This window comes from Pempheris klunzingeri, chromosome 23 (genome assembly GCF_042242105.1).
Source record: "Pempheris klunzingeri isolate RE-2024b chromosome 23, fPemKlu1.hap1, whole genome shotgun sequence".
Lineage (NCBI taxonomy): Eukaryota > Metazoa > Chordata > Actinopteri > Acropomatiformes > Pempheridae > Pempheris > Pempheris klunzingeri.
In genome coordinates this window covers 17,054,117-17,071,011 of record NC_092034.1, presented here as the reverse complement: position 1 = coordinate 17,071,011, position 16,895 = coordinate 17,054,117, and the positions used below count along the sequence as shown (strand labels likewise).

At 45.0% G+C, this 16,895-nt stretch overlaps 1 protein-coding gene across 3 annotated transcripts in view; it reads left to right on the top strand.

Annotated features, from left to right (window-relative positions):
• Positions 1-12,275, top strand: part of rtn3 (reticulon 3) — a 30,197-nt gene extending 17,922 nt beyond the window's left edge. For all 3 annotated transcript variants that reach the window (XM_070854335.1, XM_070854334.1, XM_070854333.1), the window contains 6 exons: positions 2,616-2,823; positions 4,130-4,268; positions 8,968-9,037; positions 10,144-10,190; positions 11,379-11,437; positions 11,538-12,275. In XM_070854335.1, coding sequence (XP_070710436.1) covers positions 2,616-2,823; positions 4,130-4,268; positions 8,968-9,037; positions 10,144-10,190; positions 11,379-11,437; positions 11,538-11,586 — 572 coding nt within the window. In that variant the 3' untranslated portion in view covers positions 11,587-12,275. The remainder of the gene's footprint in view (positions 1-2,615; positions 2,824-4,129; positions 4,269-8,967; positions 9,038-10,143; positions 10,191-11,378; positions 11,438-11,537) is intronic.
• The last annotated feature ends 4,620 nt before the right edge of the window (positions 12,276-16,895 follow it).

Below are 16,895 nucleotides of genomic sequence, written 5' to 3'. Positions count from 1 at the left end.
AGCTATTGTTCAAAGAGTGTAAGCACTGACACCAGAAAGTAGAGCAGCAAAAATAACTTGCTCGTCCTTGCAAAATAGGTGGTGTTTAAAGCTAGCGAAGAGACGCACAGTTAACAGTTTAGTCAAGATGCAATTTCAAAAAATGGTGTATGTATTTCTACAAATAATTGTAAATATGTGTCTTATTTTACATTTGATCCTGTTGTGTTCTGAATGTAATTATCCAAATACTGTATGTTCTGTGTGTGCAGCATGTAAAGGCAGGCCATGACTGTTTGGTTGTGCAACCCTGTGTTATAGAATGACAGATAGGTGAGGCTTGAACCGTGACTGAACCTGCCTCATTCTGAGATACGGTGCAGAGCGTAGGGCAGACACTTGCATGGGCAAAGGTACATGCCATCAAAGTGCACTAGGCTAAGTTAAGCTAACTTCAACATTGGGTTTAGCTACTTCAAACAATATGTCTATTCACAAACCTGGTTGCCCCATCTGACTGCAGAGTTCGGGGAACTGTGAAACACCACAGGATGAGTTTTTCTTCTTTGCCTCCCCTGTCTGCATGTGTTGCCTCTGGCTACATTACCTACAGCTGCTACGCAGGGGGCCACACCAAGGGTAGTGCTTGTGCGCAGTTGGCCTCCACTGCTCTCCCAATAGGAGAACGCTGGTGCAGCTAGTGCACAGAGCTCTTACTGATGACTGGTGATGTGTGGGCAGCTTTCTGTGTCACAGTTGCATTGCATTATAATTTTCAGGTGACACACTCCAGATCGCAACAGTGCATGAAGTCCATCTTGAGTAGCACAAAATGTCTGCGTCCATGTTTATGTGGAACATGCTGGTGCTCTGTTGTACTGTATGGACAGTTTTAGGCTCTAGTTGTAATGTCATACTGCGCTGCATTGTATTGAAAGGTGTTTCTAATTTTTTTGTTTCACCCACATTTGAATAACATCTCCGACATGGTGCAAAGTTCAACAACTTCTCTCAGTCTCTGCTCCAGGGGACACACCCTGTTTTCTCCTGATAAAGCTCAGATGTTTTCATAGAAGTGAACCAAAGGAACCTTGCTGTCAAAATCCCTTTTATAATCCGTATCACCCAGTCGTATAGTTTGTAAAGAAACACACATTTCAATGGGGAGTTGGGACCCACTCAGACCTGTGGGTCCAGGGGACTCACTACGTTGACAACCCATCAACATTATCACTGTAGTCAAAGTCAAAGTTGGGCTGAGAGCAGCAAAACATGATGCAAGCTTTTCTAAAACCTCACAGGAGTTTTTTTCTTTTTGCTGATGAATAATATTTTTAAAAAATGAAATGCTTGTGGAGAAACGGACCCTTTGCTTTAGCTGTTTTCTTTGTGTGTGTTAAGGTCCTATATAACATGTGTTCCCATTAAAGTAGCTGGAGCACTGAGGCCTGAGTCGTCCCTGAGGCAGCAGTCCATGTGGTTTCTCCACCACTTACACAAGGCCTTTTTAAATACCCCTTTTTTCCCCACGCAGAGGGAAGGAGTGGCAGTTTGAGAGTGCCAACCCATTCCAGTATTACATAACCGCCTTGTATAGAGGCTATCACTTCTGCATGCATGACTCCTCACAGGACAAACATAAAACAGACATCTACAGCAAAGTCCTTATTCACAACTACAGCCGCCAAAAGAGGTTTTGTAGCACATTGGCATGTTTTACCAGAGTATGAGGGGTTTTTTTTTTTTGGCTTTGCTTTTTTAACAGTGACCACTCGGATATAATTTGTGTGGGTTATGCCCTGTATCCACATCAGCTGTAGAAAGAATCAGGCTTATAATAGAAGACCAACTCATTTCTGATCTACTCTGCTGTTAGTGTAAATTCAAAAATTACTCCATGTTTACTTTTTGTCTTGATAAATGCAGCATTATGTACTGTACCTGTGTACTGTGGAGTTGTGACACATCCCTCCTCTGCTGCTCAGAAATAGTCTTTTCATTCACTAATTGTTTCCAATCACTGCTTCTTTGCTTGTTTTTCTTTTTGTCAGTTAAGTTCCAGAGTCTAAAGTCACAGTCCCCCCAGTTCTTGTTTGTCTTTCAGATTGAAACATCTGCAGGAAGTGTTTGATTTCATTGACACTAACTTAACATCACTTGAATGAAATGGCAAAGTGGAATCAAATTGTAATGAGTGAATTTGAACAGTACCTTGAAAGCTATTATGGAAGGTAACTCCAACCCCCGTCATTTGTTTTACTCAGCCTTAATTAACGACCAGCGTTTGGTGTGTTTGTGCTGCCTATCATTTGAGATTTTGACTTACACACACACACACGGTTTATTTTTGGAATTTACTTAAATCAGATTGAGGATGATCCTCTAAAATTGTGTTCTTAATCTCCATCAAACAACTTCAAATTATTTTGAGGACATAATATCTGCACTCACAATTGCACTCACCCGCCACACAGTAAATCCAGATCCACATCCATCGTAACGGGTTTCTAGAGTGTTTTATATGTAGCTGAGTTTTAGGACAGACCATCATATTTGAAGTTAATATAATGGTATTTATTGTAGGACATTTCTGAGCAGTCCAGTCACCATATGCCCCTCCCTGCCCCTCTCTGCAGTGAAGGATCTGATCCACTGGCGAGACCCCAAGAAGTCCGGCTTGGTGTTCGGTCTGTCCATGCTGCTGCTGCTGTCGCTGGCAGCCTTCAGCGTCATCAGCGTGGCCTCCTACCTGCTGCTGGCCCTGCTCTGTGTCACCATCACCTTCCGCATCTACAAGTCTGTCGTCCAGGCCGTGCAGAAGTCCAGTGACGGACACCCCTTCAAGTAAGACCAAGTGCTCCAGAAAATCAGTCATGTGTGAAGGCGTGAGACTCATGTTGAAAGCAGCTGAAGTAGCGGTAATCCTTGGGATACTAGCGAGGTCGCTAAATGCGATAAGATGTACATTCAGATGCTTTACATGTTCCGCTGCAAAGTCTGCAGCCCTCCAGAATAAAACATTAAGCTGCCCCTCTAATGGGATAATGTGAGGAGCATACATTATTGATTGGGATATAAGTCATAGCAGCGCTCTGAACCATGTTGCTGCCGAGCACTGGCACATGTTTTAAAACACTTCCTCATACAAACCATTAAACTACATGTGGTTCCACAGACCCCTAATTTCCAGAGTGGTAGAGGTCAGGCATGGCACCGCCTGATGTAACCCCTGCCTCTACTGCTTTTTATAGAACAGCTTTTATGGTGGAGCCAGAGTCCTGGGGAATGTGTCCTGGAGTTCAGAGCACAGCTCCTCTCCAAAGGCACAGCACTAAACCCTCTTGGTCGCTCATTAAACCTTCAAACCAAACGATTCAGAAAAGGAGAAAGCGGAAAGTGATGTTGTAGTGTGAAAATAGAACTGGTCTCCCATGGAGCAGCTACAAAATTGATCTCTGTACACCAAGTAAATAGTAAATGGTCTGAGCTTTTCTACCTCAACAAAGTGCTTTACAGGATGTCATTCACACTCTGCCCTGCAAGGTGCTATACGAAGAGTTAGCTGAAAGTTCTTCCTCTTAGTTCACTTTCTGCTATTTACAGTCTCAAATTGGGGCTGCAGCTAAAAGTTATTTTCATTATTAACTGATCTGTTTGGTATTGACATGAATTTAGCTCATAAAATGAAAAGTGCCCTCCGGGGTCCAAGGTAAGGTCCCAGAAGTTTGTCAAACCACTGAGAAAAAATCCGTTTGCAGTAATACAGTAAATCCTCCACACATGAGGTTGAATCAAGTATTAAGCCATTTGTTTCAGCACTCTGCATTATAAAGGAATATATTTACCATTGTGTAGGGACAGCATGCAGACAATGGCCGTCTCAAATAAAACAGAAGTAAATGATAAAGAGAGGGGATGGAATTAGGTGGACTGTAATAGCTCACATGTTAGGGTTAATTAGAGTAAAGCAGGAGCAGGTTAGAAAACAGGATACTCTTGTAATCCACTAAGAAAAGAATGACGGCTTCCTATTCTCTTCTTGAAGCTTTTCACCACAGGCTGGTTATTTGTTTCCATGCAGCACTTGGGGCCCAGATGCGAAGCCTCATTTTGTGCTCACCTTCCCCCCCCTCCTCCTTCCTCTCTGCAGATCACTGATAGATAAAGATGTCAGCATCCCCCCTGAGACTTTCCGCAAGCACGTGGACACCAGTCTGACCTACATCAACCGAGCCCTGAAGCAGATGAGCCGCCTCTTCCTGGTTGAGGACCTTGTGGACTCCCTGAAGGTGAGCAGCTCTGACCTTAATGCAGCGTCCACTGTCATCCTGACTTTTAATGATTTAGTCTGCTTATAATGAGAAACCGTTCCCACTCTGTCCCATAAAGACTCCTCTCCTGGGTGCAGCCTTTTTATAACTCTGATTGGTACAGTAGTAACTCATCACTATGGGGAAATCAGTCAAATTCCAGTCAAATCTGATCTGTATAATAACCCCTCGTAGCTAGTGTTATGTTGTTTAATGTGAAGAATATAACCAAACAGTTCTATCAGGTCACATCATTTATCGTACTGTGATGTACAGATGTGCCTCCAGAACCATCTGGGTAGATCACATGTTATCCCAGTTAAGCATTTATTACAAATGATGTGTTATACTGCAGTAATTTAATGATGGACTATAATTGCCTGCAAGAGTGAGTTGATTTTCTAATGACAACAATCTCATTGTCACTAAAAACAAAGTCAATGAAAGCTAGTTTAGTCATTGTAATCATTTCAAACCAAGAGTTTATGAACTTAGTCTTTTTAGTACAAAATGTCCCCTTTCGCCTATTTCCATTGCAAAATCTTTACAGAATCCGAAACCATATCTGTGTAATGCAGTCTGTGAAATGTAGGGCACTGCTCAGGGGCTGATACCACATGCAGGTTCCAGGGATTTTTCAGGAGTTGTCGGCATGTGAAACAAGACCAGTATCCCAAACTATCCTCCACATCGTCTTGGAGAGGAGAGGCAGGTGACGACTGCCGTGCCTCAAGCTCCTCCTCAACTTTGCTTCTTCTCCTGTTCAGTTTTATATTGTTACCTATTTTGGACTTTTCCTGCAACATGCAGGTTGGGGGACAACACTTTTATCACACAACCTATGAACAACTTGTCCATCACTGAGATTGCCTGTTGCTGTCCTGCAAAGGGGCCTCCTACACAGAGCATTCTTCTGGCTAATGTTCAGTCACCAGTGTTGTGAGAGAGCACTCATTGAGCACACTCATGTTTTTGGTGAAAGGTGAACTGAAGATATGTTTTCAACTAGTGAACTCGAGGGTCGCTAACTCCCGTGAGAGTTGACAGCTCACGCAGCACCCAGCACGACGCCATGGCTCATGGCCAGTGGCTGCTTTTGTTGAAGTTGGAGATTTTAACAACAGCAGCCTGAGGAACGTCCTGCTGGGATATCACCAACACATCAGCTGTCCTACACGTGGTGGTGACACATTTGACCATGTTTACACTGCTTTCCAGGATGGATACAAGGCCCTTCCTCATCTCCCGCTCTGCAAAATCAGATTACATCTTAGATCTGCTTCTGCCAGCCTGTAGGCAAAAACCCAACAGGACCGACTGGTCAGACAAGCACTGAAAGGTCCGTATCACCAATCAGACTCTCCTATGTCACTGCTTTAGCACTACAGAGTGGCGTGTGTTTCAGCCTAACCCTAACAACATCAACTGGACAACTGATCATTGTGGAATCAGAAAGCCAAACTTATTGCACAGTCTGAGGACAGGAATGCACTTCATTAACTAAACGTAAGCTTCCAGTTCCACGACCCAGCAGTCGTCAGCCAGAAAGCGGCAGCAATGAAGTGGCCTACAGAGAGGAGGTGAGAGGCCTTATAACTTGGTGCCACAACAACCTCCATCTCAACAGCAGCTCTATAAAGGTGGACTGGAATCACCAGGGAGAGGGACACATCCAGAAAGAGTCCTCACGGTCCTCAGGTCCTCATCAATCAGAAGGTCGGCAGTTCGATCCCAGTTCCTCGAAGTCAGCATGTCAAAATGTCCTTGAACCCCAGCTTGTGTGAAAGAATAGTCTCCAACTTTGATTCCTCCCGTATTGAGTAGTCAAGATGACTAGAAAGGCGAAAACAACCATTTACCATCAGCAATACAGCAGTGACCTGGACTCACCACACAGACGCCATCACATGGATGGAGGACAGTGCTCCTCTCACGGGCACAAACTGTTGTGGCTGTATCATCTGGACCTGTGCCACCCGGCTCAGGGACAGCTCCACCCCTCTGGCCCTGAGACTGTTCAACTCTGAGCTCTAAAGTTCATTACTGTCACTGTATGTGATACATGTTTACATTTGACTTAATATTTTGATTTCATTCGCTTTCATATATTTGTATCTATATTTATCTATATTTGTCTTACATTCTCCTTTCCTCCTCTGTTTTACTTGTGTGATTTTCTTTTGTCTATATTGTATTGTCATTGCTGAAGGGAGCCAGAGAACAGGAATTACACTGCCAACGACCACTTCACTGTAACGTTATGGATTTGGTGATAAAGAACTTGTAACTACTCTTTCTGTTTGGGTTCACAAGGTAAAAGTGAGATATATTTTTGAGATAATCATGTTTTTTTACAAAACATCTATATAATTTCTGAAAAGTAACTATAACTGTCAGAAATGTGGGGAAATGAAAAGTCCAATGTTTTACTCTGTACTGAAGTTTTGAGTTACTTGTACTTCACTTTCAATGTTATGCTACTTTATACTTTTATATACTTTTACTTTTCTACTCCGCCACATTTCAGAATATGTGTTCTTTGTAACATTTGACTACTGCCAAAGAATGACAAGAAACAAGAATAAAGTGTGATAGAAAAGCACATCAGGGACAAAATGTCAAAGATGAAACCAGAATCACCATGTGTGCAGTGGAGCAAAGTGAACAACTACAAAGTGGTTCAAGGCACTGGACACCATTTAGGACCTCTGACCAGCTTGTGCCAGCCCTTCTCTGTCCTGGAGTCATCACTGGCATAGATATCACATGAAAGAAAGTTAAAAACAATGTCAGTGCTATCTCCTCCGCTGTTGTATGTCCCACGACTGCTCACTTCATTAGCAAACAACAATAAAAATGAGGACAGTCCCAGTTTCTGAAACAGGAACTACTCCATCAAAGCCTCACTACGCTCTAAAAAGCCCCAGCTTCTGGGCTGTTAGTCTGACTAGAAGAAGTGGCAGCCTGAACTTTTAACGGCCGTTCACGCCCAAACAGCCGTTTTTGCTGCCCCTGAATGATTCAGACTCTGCTCAGGTTGTAGTAGGTAGAGCTACGCAGGGACGTCATGGTGTCTCCAAACAAAAAGGGGAAATGTCCCTCCCAACGGGTGGAACCAAACGAACAGGAGAAACGGGGAGCTGAGAGCCTGTCCACACCCACACCCACACAATCCACTGATGCAGCACAGCGACACAGGTGAAAGCACCTGTATGGGTGGATCAGGGGGTGGAGTTGCCTCTTTGGAACCAGCTTGTTCACAGGCTGCTTTTGTTTCATTCAGTTGTAGTGAGGTGTGGCCTGAAGATGGAGGATTTCAAGAGCCCACATAAACCATCGGACATTCCTTAGGAGTCGAGCAGAAGTCAACTGGCGAAAACAAGGCCAGACTTCTTCAGAACTGAACCCTCTTGGATGAGAGGCGAAGCGTCTTCAAGTACCTTCAATAAGTCCAGTTGACTTTTGTTCAACTCCTGAGAATTAACTATGACCTGGATGACTGAGAATCACACACACCATTGGACAAACAATAGTTAATAAAGACTTCCGTCTTGTTCATACCGCCGTATATTTCTGGACAGCCCTGCATCAACACAACACGTTATGAGATAGAGACGGGAACAAAGAAGAGATTTAACTACAGCAAGCAGCCCTCAGAGCAGATGCTGTATAACATGGTCATTCACCTCACAGAACTCTGCAGTTCAAAATAGATGTAACGGGCTGGTGCAAACAGTATTCCTAATGTTTAGTCTATTAGTCCTTTAGTCACACCTATTTTTGGTTTGTATTGTGATATAATATTATATACTGATCACATCAGTCCGGGTCAAATGAATCCCTAGAAGTCGATTATTATTGTTAGAACCCTTTGTTTCTCACTCAGCTTGCTATCTAATTGACATTTGTGTATTTGTTTATTTACGAAGCAGTCACCAGGGGGGTGAAGACATGGATTAAAAAAAATGTCTCCATGCAAGAGTGGGTCTGTAGACCTTCCTAGTCTTTGCAACCACTCAGTGCTGTAATATCACATTCACCCATTCACAGACCGTTCAGACACTGATGACGGGGGCTACCATGCTCCCCAGCAGGAGACCAACCATTCACACCACAGCTATTTGCCTCGGTGCCTGAGCCGAGCGTTATGATCCATGTAAGCGACTGACCTGTAGCCGTGGTCACAGCTGTTTCCACTGTGTGATGTGGAAATATAGACTGAGATGTGTGGGCTTTACTTTAAGCCGTAGTTTGAGGCTGAAATTGTCTTTTACATGGACATGCACCGCACACACAGTGGGCAAACGGCATCTAAGAGACACACAGTGTGGTAGAGACCAATTCTTTAAACACAGAAACAAAAAACTGTGTCCTCCCAAACTGCATTGTGAAATGCATGCAGGAGTGTTGTTCACAGTAACTTAGCAAAAAATGGAACAACTAAATGAAAATGGAGAGTTTGTGTACAAAGTGCTTGTAGCAGAGAGCTCAGTGTCACCCCCCCCCATCAGTATGCGCTCTGGCCATGATTACTCTGGCCACTTTATTGCAGACATGGTTTGACTTGACGGTGTGATGTTGTCCCACAGCAGCTGAAGTGAAGGTTGTGTTGATGACCTGTTGGATGTGGGCGGGGGGGTGCTGCTCCTCTCTCAGCTGTCCTTGTTGTTCTCCCCAGCTGGCTGTGGTCATGTGGCTGTTCACCTACGTAGGAGCCGTCTTCAATGGAATCACCATCCTCATCCTGGGTAAGCGCTGCAGGAACCAGGCGTCACGCCACGCTCACGTTCATCACATCTCTGTTGTACACTGAAGTTCAAAATAATTCCAGCTTAAATAAGAAACTCCTGTTGTCAGTCACTGATTAACTCTCATGGAGTGAGGGCTCCGCTCAGGGCCACCAGCCACTAGCAGGTCTTTGCTGTTGGTCCAATGAAACTCTAACTGAAGTAAGAATTAAGCTGTCGACATGTGGCTTAGTTGACTCTCTCTCATCTTGTTTTCCACCTTCATAGCGTCAGACAGCAGTTTTAACCTTCAGCAACTTTTAACAAACCAGGAAGGACAAAATATAGGTCAAAGAAGCCACAGGAAACCATGGAGAGAGGCCCTGCTCAGACAGTTCTGTGCAGAGCTGGTTTCTGATGTTTTCTAAGACGAGTCGAGGCTGAAGCTGCAGACTGAAGACTCAGTGAGGCTGTAGTGGCCCTCGGGTGTTTTAATGAGGCCACCATGCCCATGTAGGCCAGTGGACCTCGTGGCGTGGGCTCAGGCTGTGAGGTTGTATAAGGAGTGGTGAGCAGCCCACCACTCCACGATCCCATGATGGGTCATGATGGACAGCACCCACTGATGGCCTGACTGCACCCACAGGCCTCCCTTTGTCTGTTATTAGTTAGGAATGTGGCCTTTATTTCTGTGTTTTGATGCACCAGTGGTGAAAATGACACCGATTGAACTGAGATAATGGTGTTGTCATGTCTCCCACCTCAGTGAATCCATAAAGCATGTAAAAAATGGAATATACATACAAAGAGCAGTCCTTAAATACACCAAGAAATGCTGAAATACATGTAGACTTCTAGAGATGTAGAAATAAGACGTATTCATTTATTTCTTTACCAACATTTTCACAATTATTAATGTAATGAATCATTTCATGAGTGATTTAATGATGGAAAAGGTCAGAATGCACAGTAAGACTCATCACATATCATAGCATGGTGTTTCCAGCAGTCCGACGCTGCTCTTTGTAACCACGGACACCAGACCAGCTAACGGACAAAGTGAAGTTTAGCAGTGCTGCTGCTCAGTATGTCGCTGTCCTAACGTGTCCTCTCTCCGTGTCCTCCAGCTGACATCCTCCTCTTCGCTTTGCCTCCCGTCTACGAGAAGAACAAGGTGAGAATGTGACTCTGTGTCCCAGGTGCTGGTGAATGCCCCCCCCCCCCCCCCTCCCTAGCCGAGCTAGCAGCCATGACACCACTGGTTAGAGCATCAGCAGTGAGCTCACTGTGTGACTCGAGTCTTCATCACACTCTGAAGGCTCCCTCTGTCCCCCCCTGTGGCTGCCCAGCTGCTGGGAAGATGAAGTCACTCCCCTGCTGTGTGCTCTGAGATCGCTCTCATTAAATGTTTGGAACTGAACTAAACCAAACTGTGGCTGAGTCTGTAGCCTCTGGTGGTTCCTCCTCCCATGAGCTTCCTGCTCACATGTAGACTGATCAATCAATCAATCTTTATTAATGTAGCACCAATTCATAACAGCTTTATCTCAAGAAGCTTTACTAAAAGAGCAGGTCTAGACCAAACTCTTTAATTAAGAGAGAGACCCAACGATTCAGGAATTCAAAAACTCCTGAAGACTGAGGTCCTCGTGGGGATTCCTGGGGTGCTCCGGCTTCCTCAGACACACAGCTTAGGTTCATTGGTGACTCTAAATTGCCCGAAGGCGTGAGTGTGAATGTTGTCTGCCACTGTGTGTTGGTCCTGATTGATTCCAGCTCCCTGCGACCCATTAGGATAAGCGGTGTAGACAAAAGATGGATGGGTGCGTTTCAAATGTTAACCTCGAGCTCCCACAACGAGGTCAGCAGGCAGCAGCTCTGCTCGGCCCCGTGTGCTCCACCAGGGTCGTACACGGTGCAGAGCAGGGCTGTACGCCATGTAACCGTTAACAGCCCATCACCAGCGCTGCTGGAGCGCTTTCTGTCGCTCCCTCGTTTAGAAGCAGTACAGAAGGGTGTGAGGCCTACACAAGAGCGGTGACCATCATCCAGGTGGTGGTAGTGGGACACGCCCCCCTCACCTGCTCCTCAGTCCACCTCCTTCTAGGGAATCACAAGGCATTCTTAGGCCTAATGGGGTAACAATTCCCTTCCACGAGCCCTGGCTTCTTCTTCCTGTTGAACGGTGCAGAAGTCAGTGAAGCTCCAACGTGGCCAAACCACGTCAGCTCAGTGAGGTGGAGCTGTGGCCCCCCCCTGCAGCTCTCTCTGGATGTCTGGTCTGCTCACAGCTTTCCAAACGATGCTTTGCTTGTTTGAGCTTTGAGGTTCCCACAGTGACGCTCCCCCTCTGTCCCTGCAGACCCAGATCGATCAGTACATCGACGTGGCACGTACTCAAGTCAACACCACGATCGCCAAGTAAGTTCAGTCGTCATGAGCCCTGGGGATTCAGGTGATGATGTCACTGACCAGGTTACTGTCCCTCTTTGCTTTACACCTGTTCTTCTTTGTCCCACAGGTTGCAAGAGAAACTTCCCGGAGCTGTGAAGCGCAGCAAAACTGAATGAACAAGTCCTCATTAGAAACCTCCATGTCACCATCATCTGCATCTCCACCACCATCTCAAGCCCCCTTACCTTCCCCTACCCCTCTCAGATACCCCCCCCTAACTCCTCCATCAGCACCCTACTACACTGAACCCTGCTAGATAGAAAATCTGAGCTACTCGATATTCAATGTAAAACTACTGTGCAGCTTAATTTGCAAGCATTAAAAAGAACTGTGCCTGTGCAGACAGGAAGCACGTCGCTAGGGAGGAAGTGATGTAACGCCGCGGCGACCTGACTGTCTGTGGGCATGCCACAGGGGAGTGGAGGTAGGGTCAAGTGAACTAGACTGAACTATGAGCTGGTTTGGTTGTGTACAGCAAGCAGGGGGTGGGTGATGACTGTTATGTCACAAAAAAAGCAAATGTCTGTACTTAAACCACACATTTCCCTCAAGGTAAAAGCTGGAAAATATAAAGAAAAAAAGGAAGAAACCAACCTTTTGGGTGTGATCTCGCTCTGCGGCTGCTCTATGGGCAGCCAGGAGCCCCCTCTAGGAGCTGGTACTGGGTGTGCTGATGCTGTTTGGCCTGGTATTTACTTTGTTTCCATTCACCTTCAGGCACTTCTGTGTGTAAGTTTCTGCAATGCACTGAACTTTTCTGTTTGAAAGCCATGAGCAGGTTGAAATAAAAGGATTGGAACACCGAGCCAGCTGTCATAATTTGGTCTAGTTCACCCTCCTTTGATCAGATGCATTTTCCGAGCAGTCGTTGTGAGTATGAACACTTCCAGACGAGAACAGGCTCTCTGCTGTTTGGAACACGTTGGCCTCGCTTTTTATATTCAAACAAAGTTCCCTCACTTACAGCAGTCCTAACTCCTTTTGTTGCATCTGCTCGAGCCACAAAGTGTTGAGGTCTCACATTCACTTGTACATTTTGATTCTTCTCATCACTACTTCTTACTATTATTGATATTAATCATAGGATGGCTGCTTTGACTCCCTACTAGCTCGACGACAGCACTGAAAGAGTTCTGTTAAGTGTCCTCCAGATCGTCGCAGAAGTTAAGAGATGTTGTCTCACGTGTTCTCGCACCCTGAAATCCCAAAATGGCTTGTTTCAAGACTGTGCCACCAGAATAAATCTAGACTCTGTGTTTCATCGGAGCACAACGTGATGAAAACTGTTCACGTGTTGTGCTCCCTTATGCTGCCTTTAATATGTTGTAAATGGAATCACAGTGTGAGCTGTTGGTGTCCCCTCAGTTAGACCCCCCCTTTTTCGGCAGCTGAAACTCTGTTCGCTGGTCTTAAAGAGACCTGCGGATGTGAAACAGTAAGAATCCGTCGTGACGCACAGAAACATCAGTTCACAGGAAAAACTTTAAAAGCTGTGACTCCACCTTAAATTCTAAAAATGAAGGCTGAGGATCAAACATAAACCTCCAGAGCTCTTCTTTAGGCACATTTTTGACTCCACAGCAAAGCCAATTTAGAGATGGAGGGTGGGACAGATGTGGGGAGCAGCTTTGAATAGGGAGTGTGGATGGTTAGCATAGAGCTCTGTTTGTCACTTGTTTCCTTTTCTTTGACTGACATGAGGCGCATGTCTTAGTGTAAGCTGGAAACAGGCCCCCCCCCCTCTATAGGCTGTATCATATTCTTGACCCTGACTTTTGTTTAATATGATTATTACTCGTGTTTGTTTTGATGGTGTTTTTGAACTCGGTAAAACCAGTCATATGTTAGCACTACTGCTACGTGTCCATGTTGTTTTAAGGGATGGATCTGTGGAGGACATGAAATGACAAGTATGTTAGTGTTGCTGTCCTTTCCCTTGTTTCCCAAAGTAAATGTCCCCTTAATACTGAATGTCCTCTCAATGCAGTCACAACTCCTCCTCCTCCTCAGATATGTGCCCCCCCCCCCATGCATGCTGTCTGCTGCGTGTCGTCTCACTGTGACCCTCTGCACGGTGTCTCCTTCAGACTCTGGCTGTTAAAGACAAAATATGCAACCTTTTTGTAGGAGATGTTAGCTGTTAGCCCCCCCCCCCCCAGCACCCTGACAGTTGGGCAGGTGATGGCCCCCGCTGCTCAGCACTTGTGTTGATGAGCTGCAGATACCCAGCAGCTATCTGGGTTGGGTTGGGTTGGGGGGGGGGGGTGGATACAGACACTGCTCATGTTATCATGCACCCTGTTTATTTATTTGAATGTGGACAAGTTGCATATTGTAGCTTTAAGTTGTTATTCTGATCTAAAAGCTTAGTTTCTGGGGGGGGGGGGGGCTACTGGAACAGATGATTCCCATAAATTCAGTTTCTTGTAAGACGAGAACATTTTATTTGCCAGGGTTCTGACTTTTCTCACCATGCAGATGGATGGAGTGTTGGTCAAAACAAACTTTTGACTGGACGAACCACAGAACACAGTGGGCACTTTTTATGGACGAAGTAGCTTGAAGGGAAACTATGACACATAAATTACAGATGTAACCATGGTTCTCTGATTTCAGGAGTGAAACGGAACCAAAACTATCTGCATGCTAGATACCCCCGGAGGTAGTTTTTAATTTGAACTGACCCTTTAACGTTCACCACCCCAGAGAAGCTGCGCTAGAAAAGCTGACGGGCTTTCGTCCTGCTCGGCGCTCTGAATGAGCCTTTAGTTCGGTGAAGGCCATCTTAGCTGCGTTAGTGTGCTACCAAGGTTACATAGAAGAATCCTAGTTGGCTTATTTCTTTAGAGTGTAATATATAATGATCCGACCCTGTTTCCTCACAGCATGCTGCTTCTCTCCTTCCTGTTCGTCCCTGTGTTTTCATCAGGTATGGGCGTGTGTGTGGCAGGAGTGTGTTTGACTTTGTTTTTTTTCTTTTTTTTTTTTTTTGTCTCTGGTGAATCTGTTTTGCTTTTGACTCTACTGGTATCTAGATGTTGTTCACTAACATCAGCTCTGTTTTGTATTAGCTATGACTTTGGTTCCAATTTTTGAAGCTTTCAGAAAGATGTTGCAGGAAAAAAGAAGAAAAATGAAAAAAAAAAAAGTATGTGGTCTCTGTACTGATGTCAAAGTGAAATTAATAAAAACACGTCAAAGGACTGTGGCTCCGTGGGTCTGTTCTCTTCTCTCTGGGGCCTTGAGGAAAACAACATATTTCCCAGCATGCCTGCAGTGTGGGAGGACCAAGGATTAAAAATGTATCCAGATGAAATATCTAAAATAAGAAGATTGTGTGATGGTGTTTGGGTGGACGGAGGATTATTGAGTCTAATTTTAGAGCAGACCAGCATACTACTTGACATCCCATCTGAAGTCTGGTGTTGCATAACAGGCTGGAGGCCCCACAGTGGTGAACCTAGAGGAAGTACAGCAGCGGTCTTCTCTGGGGAGAACACTTAGCTTGATCTGATGTCTGGACATTTGACACAAGCCTGGATTTTTCAAACCAGGCTTAAAATATCTCTAGAGCTTTTATTAAGACGAGAAATCCTTCAATGCAAACAAATGTGAAGCGCCATCTGAGGAGTCGGGTATCTGGATGAGAATTAGCAGGATCAGTTCTGCAGACTAGAATCATGTTAACTTGGGATAAGCTCTTGGGGTACGGAGCCCTTCACAATAAGAGCCTCAGTGTTGGCATGCAGCTGACCTCTCTGTGGAGATGATCAGGACACCATACTCCAGACTAAGCTCAACTAATCCAGGCTTATCAGATTTTAACCAGCCATCAAACCACCAAGTGACCCCGTTAACTGTCAGACGGTGGATTTATTTGAGAATGTCACTTGTTCATATCGGACACAAAGGTGACGTGTGGAAACTGTAGGAAGCTGCACAGGAAACGTTGGGCTGATGTGACAGTAGTGAAAGCAGCAGGCGGCCTCACGGTGTTCACTATTTATTCAGATCACTGAGGAGAGAATCTCACATGCGGGCCATGTACAGATGAGAGGTGAGCGTGAACACCATCACACACACACACACACACACACACACACACACACAGTCAGTAAAAACACACACACAAGCAAATGCATCATACCCCATCTGAACGTAACTCACATTATGTTAAATAATTAAGTGCTGTCTCAGAGCTCCTGTAGTGACGTGGGGGGGGGCCACAGAGGGCCGGTGAGCGGTGAACTGTGAGGGCGTCTGGACACACCCGTCCTCCACTAGAACAACACCTCCCAACCAAAAGCTTCCACAGAGCAAAGTCTGTCACAATACAACAGAGCAGCAGGGACGCTGTGCACGTTCAGCGCACGCTTCATTCAATTCCAACTTTATGTTCCAAAGTGTCCACGTTTAATTAGCTCCTTTCTCAGAATTATGTCTTAATCCGAATGTAACGGAAAGACTTTTTTACTTTTATTTGAATCAAAATGTAACTTTAAGCATGATGGCTTTTTCCTAAAATTACTACTTCATTTTCCTAACATGATTCACAAGATTGCGTAAAAGCAGCCCTGATACTCTGTCGTATTTCTGGCATCGCCCAAACAACCGGAGCTGACGTGTATCCCGGATCTGTCGACAGCCTAAAAGATCACTGATGAAATTGTAGTTGATGAAAACAGAATCCCTGAGTTACATTTTCCAGGTGAAAGAGTGACATGTTATGGCAGACGCTTCTTTCTCACAGCTCAGAATTAGTTTTCAGCTTCTTTTGTTGCATACACTTTGTACAGTGAGTAGAAAAACAAAGCAGTACCAAAGCTTGGAGCAAACCTTTCAAAGTAAAAGTCCAACAAGCAGTTCTCCAGCTCTGAAAGAACATCATCACTTTGAAATCTTCAATGAAGTAGAAAAACTGGACATAATTACAAACACATTTTGTAGAAACCAGGGTGCATAAAAGTGCTAGTATAAAGGAAAAATAACTATTTTTCATATATTTACATATTCTGTTTGTGCAGTTTTAGCTAAGATGAGCTGCAGATGATGAAAGGATGCAGGCCGGTGGAGCAACACTGCAGACCGACAGGGAGAGAACGAATCTCACTGTTGTAAACTAGGAATTAAATAGAGAAGAGAAATGTGAACTCTGACTGCACGCTGCCATTCATTGTCTTCAGCAGTGACATCGAACAGCCTCCTCCAGCCGCTGAACAGAGGGAACGCTGGCTTTACTACAAAGTGCTGTGTTGTCTTCAGACACATGATCGTAAAACTAATTCAGCTCGGCCTCGCCGAAGACTCTAACTTCCTGAGAGCATCAAACTGTGGCCCCGAACAGAAGCAGCCCCGGGCCGTCGTCGACCCGTCCGTTCCACCTTTCTGCGTATCTGACGGTTAGGAATTTAAAAAATGAATGTCC